General features: G+C 55.6%; 1 protein-coding gene across 1 annotated transcript in view; it reads right to left on the bottom strand.

The window, feature by feature from the left end:
* Positions 1-288: 288 nt before the first annotated feature.
* The window catches only part of Gpr157 (G protein-coupled receptor 157), a 9,508-nt gene continuing 806 nt past the window's right edge, over positions 289-8,990 (bottom strand). Inside the window, exon 3 of the mRNA XM_010638002.2 lies at positions 289-972. Within this exon, the coding sequence (XP_010636304.1) occupies positions 723-972 (250 nt within the window). The 3' untranslated portion in view covers positions 289-722. The remainder of the gene's footprint in view (positions 973-8,990) is intronic.

Raw genomic sequence — 8,990 nt, 5'->3', positions numbered from 1 at the left:
ATGGACAAGAAGCAGAAAGACGCACTGGGCATCTCCAGAGGTCAGAGCACAGGGCCTTCACTTCATGCAGAAAAGGGAGAAGAGAAGGAGGTGCAGGGCCCAGCAGGAACTGAGTAAAAGACCTTGGGAGGACACTGGAGCTGCAGACCCACTGCCAAGACCTAGGCGGGGTGCGGATCAGCAGAGGCCAGACATGGTGGGCATATCTGGGATCCCAGGACTGGGGCGACTGAGGCAGGAGAATCGCTGTGAGATCGAGATCAGCCTGGGCTATATAGTGAGACTGATTATAATTTCCATAATAATAAATATAATAATAATAATTAATGATAATAATAATAAAAAAGCAACAGAGCACCAGAAGTCTTGAGAAGACATAGATGTGGATTCAGAACAGGGGCCAGGTTCTCACGGTCAGGGAGAGCTATGAGGAGTGTGCCCTCATTCTCAGAGCAACCGCAGCACCACAAAGCCCAAACCCAAACCCAAACCCCAACCATCCATTCCTGTCAGTTTCTTTTTCTGGTACCGGGGATCGGCTCACGACCCCCCTGAGCTACATCCCTGAGTTTCTCCTAGGGAGTATCCTGGACTTTTTCCAATTCCTAAGTGAGAGCAACACCGCGTCCGGTCCACAGGGGGGCAGTAGAGGGCAGGGCCGAGAGGCTCAGGCTCGGTCCCCAGGGGCCGCTTGGGCTACCACTGGGGACACGGGGTGGGATTCAGCCCGGGAGCCGGCTGGCGCCTGTGTGTCCTACCGCTCTGTTGATGTGCTTCCGGACCAGGAGGTACAGCACGGGCAGCGTGACGTAGGCCAGCATCTCCCACAGCTTCCCGGTCAACAGCATCCACAGCACGCGGTCCTCCGCCTCCAGGTCCACCCAGCACCAGCCCACAGACACATCCGAGGCGTCGTAGCCGATCTTCTTGAGGGCGACAGCCACCGCGGTGATGGTCAGCGGGATGCCCCAGCTGGGGAGCGACAGGGAGAGGGCGGTGCTGAGGGCTGGCCACTGGCCCCAGCGGCGTCAGCGGGGGCAACACGACATGGATAGGGTCCCCGGAAGATGAAACGAGAAGGGGCCGGCCCGGGCGTGGGGGCACAGGCCCGTCCTCCCAGCACTCTGGGAGGCTGAGGCAGGAGGATCACAAGTCCAAGGCCAGCCTAAGCAACTTAGCTAGACCCTGTCTCTACATTAAAAAAGAAAAGGGCTGGGGGTGTCGCTCAGCGGCACAGCGCTTGCCTGGCAGATACGAGGCCCAGGGTTCCAGCCCCAGCACCACGGGGAAAGGAGAAAAGAGCGGGGACTTAGAAGCAGCCGGCCCGGGGTCCGAGTCAGGTCTCCGCTCCTCAGGGCAGGTTTCTCAGCCCCGGGTGTTTTCTCGCACAGCGAGGGTGACACAGAACCCACAGCAGTGTCGCCGCGGGGCCACGAGGGAACAGACGGATGACCGAGGGAAATCCGAGGCTGCTGCTCTCCTCACAGCTGGCGGTGCTCGGCCGGATGCTTCCGTCAGCTCTGCTCTGGGTGACACCTCTGACATATGGGGCATTCTGAGGCCACCTGACCCACCAGCCCTGCACTTGGGGGTGTGCAAGTCACCTGCAGGGCCACCTTTGACTGCAGGGCCAGAATCCCTGGGGCTCCAGACCGCCACACCTGTGCAGAGCTTCTGGGAGGCAGATTTGAGTCATGGGGCTCCCGCCGTGAATAAGGTCCCCTCTCGCACAGTTCGTGCTTGCAGTGACGCAGTGATTGGCACACTGCGCCCGGCAGACCGATCCTCTCTGCACAGCCCCCGCAAGGCTGCTCATTGGGTAAGTTCATATGAATCAGTGCTAATGCTTTTTTTTTTTTTGGTACTGGGGATCAAACTCCAGTCCTTGTGCTTTTCTCTCCCTCTCTGTCTCTCTCTCTTGTTTTTTGAGACAGGATCTCACTATGTAGTTGAGACTGACCTGAAACTCACTGTGTAGTTCAGGCTGGTCTCAAACTCACTGCAATCCTCCTGCCTCAGCCTCCCAAGTGCTGGGATTACAGGTATGCACCACCATGCCCGGCTCCTTCCTTCCTTCTTGTTCCAGACAGCACAGCACCTCCTCTCATTGCCTCCCCTTTAAATCCTCAGCTTCCAGCTTCCTGTCTTTCCCAAGGGATGTCATCTGTGCAACTGCAGAGGTAGGGTCTCTCTCTTTCCCTCTCTGGCTCTGGGAATTAAACCCAAGGCTTCATATATCCCAGGCAGCTCTACTGCTGAGCTATATCCCCAGCCCTTTAATTTTGCTTACAGACAGGGACTGCTGAGTAGTTCAGACTGGGCTCAAATTTTTGATCCTCCTGCCTCAGCCTCTTGAGCAGCCAGGATTACAGACCTGTCACACCATGCATGGTGTGCTCAGCTGGTCATTTTATTTATTTATTTAAATTTATTTTACAATACTTAGACTAGATTAGGATTTAGGAAACCGTAGCCCTCAGGCCAAATCAAGCCCAAGGTCCATTTTGTTGTTGCTGTTTTGTTTTTAATTAATTAATGTTTTTATTATTATTATTATTATTATTATTATTATTATTATTTGGTTTTGGTCTTTTGAGACTGGGTCTCCCTACATACTCTAGGCTGGGCTTGAGCTCACTATATGGCCCAGGCTGGCCTCAAATTCTAAGTAACCTTCGTGCTTCAGGCTCCCAAGTTCTGGGATTACAGGTGTGCACCGTGAGGCCCCTCCAAGGCCTGTGTTTTATGACAAAGTTTCACTGCCATCCAGCCACCCCTCTCGTTTGCTTATTGCCCAAGGTTGTGCTGTTAGTGGAGTTGGGCGGTGTCCACCAAGGAGGCAAAGTCCAAAAAGCCGAGAACAGTATTTGACCATCCCAGAAGTCGCTGATCTCTGCCAGGCACAGGCCATACCCTGGTTGTCCTGTGTGCCACTCCCACGGGTGATGACAGTCTTGCCACGGCCAACGACATCTGTGGCAGGGACAAACTCTGTGACCACCTTGTGGCGTTTCCACCTCCAGGAAGAAACCTGGAGCACACAGCACAGAATGGTACCTGGCCAGCCTGGAGAGCTCGCTGCTTTTATTTCAACGTGATTTCATTGTCAGCACTGGCGAGGTCTTACTGTTGGCCCCTACCCTGCGGCAGCTGGGTCTTGCAGACCTGCTCCAGGGCACACTGGGCAGAGAACAGGAAGGGGCGGAAGGTGCCAGGGTCGCAACCACCGGGCTTGGAGCAAGCAGTGCCTGGGACTCTGAGGGAGCCTAGAAGGTGCGTCGGGAGACGCGTGCAGCACTGTTCCCGCTTCTGGTCCTGGACACTTCTGGTTCTGGCCAGTGCCAAAAAGGAAGCCAGCAGCCCGCAGTGCAGTCAGACATGGCTCACTTGTGTGTGTGGAAGCGACCAGGCGGTTACCGGATCAGAGCCCAGAAGCTGCTGCGGTCGGGGGAGGGGGGTTCGGCCCTGAGGCCCGGATGTGAGCAGTTCTGGTTGAGGACAGCGGCCTGTGGACCCCTGAGATCCATACTCCACACCAGAGATGGGGCCTTGAGCTGTCCTCAAGTGTCCAGAGACCCTGAATCTGCCTCGCAGTGGGGTCCACTTAGGAGGGTGGATGGGAGACAGGGATGCGGGCAAAGCCTGTGGCGGACGAGGTCCCTCCTCCCCACACCTGTGACACCGAGGCGGCAGGCGTGCCAGGGCCAGGGACCTTGCTGGAGGACGCCTGGAGCCCCACACCGGGCAGGTCCCCTGGGAAAGTGACACCCACTGCTTCTCCTAGGGGCAGGGCCCCAGCCGGCTTCCTCCCCTCTTGAGGTGGTTACAGGCTGAGCTGAGTGTCCCCTGAAAATTATCTGTTGAAATTCCAAACCTCAGAACCTGAGACTGTGACTGTATTTGGAGACTGGGACTTCCAAGAAATAATTAAATTAAAGTGGGGTCATTAGCCAGGTGGGGGGTAGGGATGCCCACTTATAATCCCAGCGCTTGAGGCTGAGGCAGGAGGACTGCCATGACTTCAAGTCCAGGCTGCGCTCCATAGCGATACTCTGTACCAAAAACTAGAACATAAACTAAAACGAGTCCAGTAGTGTGAGCCCAATCCCAGAGGTCTGGCACCCTCACCGAGAGAGAGACGCCTGCAGAGGGACAATGTGTGACACGACTGGGAGAAGAGGCCAGGTACAGCCGAGGAGGGCGGCCTCTGGGACACCAGGCCTGCCCACGCCTCACCTTGGGCTCAGCCTCCAAGCTGGGCAGGCAGATCCCTGCTGCCCGGGGACCAAACCCACAGCCTGCTCCTGTGTGGGGCCCTGGCTGGGCTGTGTCAGGCCCCGAGGAGCAGGTTCAAGAGGGGAATCCCCTCCCCACCACATCCCCTGGGGGAAGGGAACCAGACACCAGGGGGATTTGCACAAGCGCTGCCTTCTTTCTCAGAGCTGTGTGCCCTTTAGGTTAAACTAAAGGATTTGGGGAAGGGGAACTAAAAGCCCATCAGTCACTGCACCCGACTCCCAGAGCTCCCAGCGCACCTGGGACACACGCCTGTCCCCGGACAGCAATGTTCAGGGTCCTCCGGCCCTGCTGTGCCCACCTGGGGACCTGGTGTGCCCAGGCAGGGCGGGGTCTTGCGAGGGCTCTGCTGGAAAGCGCCCTGCTGGTCTCTGGAGACCCTGCCCCTGCCCTCCCTGCTCAGTTGGGCTTGGAGGACAGATCCCCGCCAGCGTGCTGCAGGGCTCCCGTACGGTGAGGAGGGAGGGCCGCTGCCCTGGCACAAGGGTCGCTCATTGTCCAGCGTGTGGGGCAGGGCGCAGGGGCATGGAGCATCCAAGGAGCCAGCCCGGGTCCAGGGCCACAGGGGTCACGAAGAGGGGCCTGAGACAGGGCTGAGACAGTGGCCTTTCCAACGCAGGCACCCTCACCCTGAGGAGCTTCCTGCCACCTGGGCCCCAGGCCCTGTGCCTGGTGTAGGCTCAGGGGGAGCTCTGACCCCTCAGACCCGATGTGCTAGGCTGGGCCTGATGCTCAGGCTGTGACTAGTTGGAAAGGCCCAGCACAGCGCTGGCGTCTGGGGTCCGTCACCCAGGGCAGAAGGCAGCAGGGCAGCTCCAGACAAAGGCTGGGGACCAAGCCTACCCTTTATCTCCGGCCCACTCCTGCCGTAACTGACCCTTACCGCACATTTATCCCTTCACCATGATTCCTGCCCCGTCAACTCTTTTTTTGAACTCACTCGTGGTGATCCTCCTGCCTCAGCCTCTCTAGTGCTGAGATCACAGGCATGCGCCTCCACGCCCGGCACGCCAGTCAGCTCTTAACACTGCTCTGATGGAGGTTACAACTGCAGCAGGAACTTTGGTAGTGGGGGCGCCATCAGGCCACAGCAGGGACAGCCCCAAGACCCAGCCCTGCGCTAGGCCTCACAGAACCTTTCCTCTCACCTCCTGTTTCCCCTTTTCGCCTAAGTCGGGGCTTCCCGCCCCGAGGCTGGCGTTGCGGTTGGCCTGGGGTGGGGGTGGGGGTGAGGCTCTCCCTGGAAGCCCAAACCAGCTCCGACTGCGACTGCGCGAGGGGTGTGGGCGGACCCTGCCCTCCGATGAGGCCAGAAGGACACACGAAGGCTGAAGCCGGGCACCTGGGGAGCAGGGCAGTCACCTCGCCCCCGCTGACCTGGACCCTGTGCTGGCATCGCTGGGGGCGCTTTGCGGAGGAGGCAGGGACAGTTCCACGGTCTCCGGAGGCCCCGCCCACTGCTGCTGCAGCCCCTCCCTCCGCCGGGGGAGGTGAAGGCTGTGCAATGGACTGCAAATGAGCTGAACAGTAGCTGTGCAGGGAGAGAGCTGCTCAGGGTCAGTGACTGTCCCCAGTAAGGGAACAAGATCGAAGAGGCCACCAGTGAGAGCGGTTCTGGGACCCGCCTGCCAGGAGTGCAGGACCTGAAACCGAGCAGGAGGAAGCAGCGAGATGAAGAACAAACTGCTCTTTGAAAATACCAGCTTTGGGGCTGGGGCAGCTCGGTGGTGGGGAGCTTGCTAGTACCTGGAAGCCCTGGGTTCTGTCTCCCGCACAGCAGGGAGGAAAAAAAAAGTCAGTGTTAGAAATTTATCTTTCGGTTTTTTGTTTTTGTTTTTTGAGACGGGGTCTTGCTATGTAGTTCAGGCTGGTCTTGAACTTGCAGCGATCCTCCTGCCTCAGCCTCCCGGGTGCCGAGACGATAGGTGTGCCTCACCATATCCAGCTAAACTTGCCTTCTGGAAATACACACAGCAGTCTGTATCGTGTCTACTACTCTTCTGTAGCTCCAGAAAACAAATAACTGCAGAGGATAAAGCTAACATGGGAAATGTTAACATCTGGGAAATCTGGATAGCCAAACATAAATGGTTGTTGATTACTGTGTGTGTGTATGTGTGTATGTGTTGCTTGGGATGGAACCCAGGGCCCCAAGTAGGCAAGGCAAGAGTTCTACCACTGAGATACATCTCCAGTAATTAATCTTAATTTTTAAAAAAATGTCAATGCCTGGTGATACACACCTGTAATTGAAGCCCAGGGGAGGCTGAGGCAGGAGGGCCACTGAGAGTTCAAGTCCCACCTGGGCCAGCCTGAACTACATGGTGAGAACCCTGTTTCTTTTTCTTTTCTTTTTTTAAAATCAAGGCTAAGGAGCAAGATAGAAGGTGCAGGCCTGTCACTGGCCGAGGCAGGAGGGTCACAAGTTCAAGCCTAAACCTAGGCAACTTAGCCACTTAGTGTCTCCAAATAACAAATTTAAGAAAGAGCTGGGCATGTAGCTCAGTGTGAAGACCCTGGGTTCAACCCTCGGTACTGCGAAACTAAAACCCAAACTATCTACGACTTGGTTCACAGTCAGCAATTCATAGCTGATGACATTTCAGAAGGGAGTGTGGCTTCTGCCTCTTCTGAGGTCACCCAGGATCCCCACTATGATTTTGGTCTCTTTGTGCATACACTCCGTGTGCTTGGACGGTTCCCTTACAGTCGGCCTGGTAAATAGGATTACTGGATCAGGGGGTAGGAACCAAGTACTTTCTACAAGGATTACTTCAACTTGCAGTGCCAGTGGCAATGCAGAAAAGTATCAATTTCATGAGTGTTTTTCACATGAATATTTTTACTTTTTTCTTCTAATTTAATGAGAAGATGGTACCCCACTGTTATAATTTGTATTATTATTTTGAGTAATAAAAGGGCTAAGCCTTTTCCCTATGTTTACTCAACTGCTTTTACTATTTCGCTGAATGTATCCTTTGGCCATTTTTCAGGATCTCTGTGTGGGGGGGTATTTTTTGGTACCAGGGCTCGAACTCAGGACCTTGTGCCAGTGAGGCAGGCACAGTGTGGTGCATGCCTGTAATGCCAGCACTCAGGGAGGCTGGATCACTAATGTCTGGGGTCAGCCTGGGCTATGAATTGAGTTCCAGGCCAGCCTAAACTACATAGCAGGATCTTGTGTACAAAACCAAACCAAACCAAACCAAACCACAGTTCTCCAAGACTGGAAGGTTGGAAGAAAAAGACTGATGTCCAGTAGTCTGAAATGACCAAACAATGGATGACTGGGCCCACAGCAACATTCCTCAGGAACTGTAACTGCTACTCCCAAGAATGGCACTGAACAAGGTCCTTAGCCACACAGCTGGGAGGATCTGGGTCAAGCAATGAACCCGTCAGACAGGTTTGACCAGTTCCTCTAAGTGCAGCTTTTCCAGGAGGAAGCCTCCCTAAGCATCACAGAAAACCTCCCCTGATCATCAGGGTCTTGAGGAGAAATGAACAGAAAGAACTCCCAGGTAGGATCTGTTGGGAAATCTCTCTTCTAGAGGAACTGCTTTTCGCCAGGCTGTGTGTCACTGGTGACATAGTACATTGCAATAACGTTTTTTATTTTTATTTATTTATTTCGGTACCGGGGATTGAACTCGGGTTCTCGCGCTTGCAAGGCGGGCCACCGAACCGCTGAGCTAAATCCCCGGCCCGCAATAACATTTTTTAAAGAGAAAAAGGGAAAGAGAGGGGTCTTGACAAAGCAACGTACACCCTGGGCTCTTCTATACCCAGGAATCCCCCGTTTAGAGGGCTCTGGGTGGCCATGCTGGGGGCTGGGGCAGGAGGAAAGCCGGCTTCTCTCTACCCCCTCTCCTCTGAATTGGGGCTACTACTTGAGTAACACAGAACAGAGATTTGGACTCAGACAGCTGAGACGCAGGTCTCTTAGTTTCTCAGGGACCAAGTGGCCTCTGTCCAGTGGCTACCGGAGCCAGAGGTCAAGTGACTCCCAGCTCATTATCCCAGCATGACACCCAGGTGACCTGTGGCCACCAAAGTGCTGACGCTCTGCTCAGTCCTTGGAGATCGCTCAAGTTTTTAATAGAAAGGACCTATAATTAGGGCAGCCGGGGGTGCTCGGCTTTCCGGGAGGAGAGAAGGAAGCAGCCCTAGGACTCTCAGAAGGAGCCTCCCACAGCCTGGAATCCACGGGCCCTGCCTAGGGCTGCCTGGCCAAGATGCCCTTCCGGACCAGCCCTTTGCCCCAGACTTCAGAGCTCCTGAATTCTAGAGAGCAAATGAAGATCACCTAGAACCTAGAAACACAGGTGCCTAAGGCTGGAGTGGCGCACACCTGTAATCTCAGCACTCGGGAAGCTGAGGTAGGAGGATCGCCAAGAGTTCAAACCCCACCTGAACTACACAGCCAGACTCTGTCTCAGACAAACACTGAAAGGAAACCTCTGCAAGTCTTACAGTCCAGATAACTCAACCTGAGAGGTGGTGCATGTGCCCGCTGTGGCATGGGGCAGGGAGCTGTGGGCTCTCGGCCCAGGGTGCCAGACGGGGGGGCCAGGCCACCTCTCTGTGGGCAGCAGAGATGACCGGACAGTGAAACAGGTGCCTCGGGCAGTGTCATCCCGGTGACTTCCTGAGCTCAGCCCCTCCTCGCTGGGGGCCCGGGCTGGAGTCACGAA

This window comes from Fukomys damarensis, unplaced genomic scaffold, assembly GCF_012274545.1.
Source record: "Fukomys damarensis isolate Sample0158 unplaced genomic scaffold, DMR_v1.0_HiC HiC_scaffold_23, whole genome shotgun sequence".
Lineage (NCBI taxonomy): Eukaryota > Metazoa > Chordata > Mammalia > Rodentia > Bathyergidae > Fukomys > Fukomys damarensis.
The sequence above is the reverse complement of the archived record's forward strand: the minus strand, read 5'-3'. Positions and strand labels throughout refer to the sequence as shown.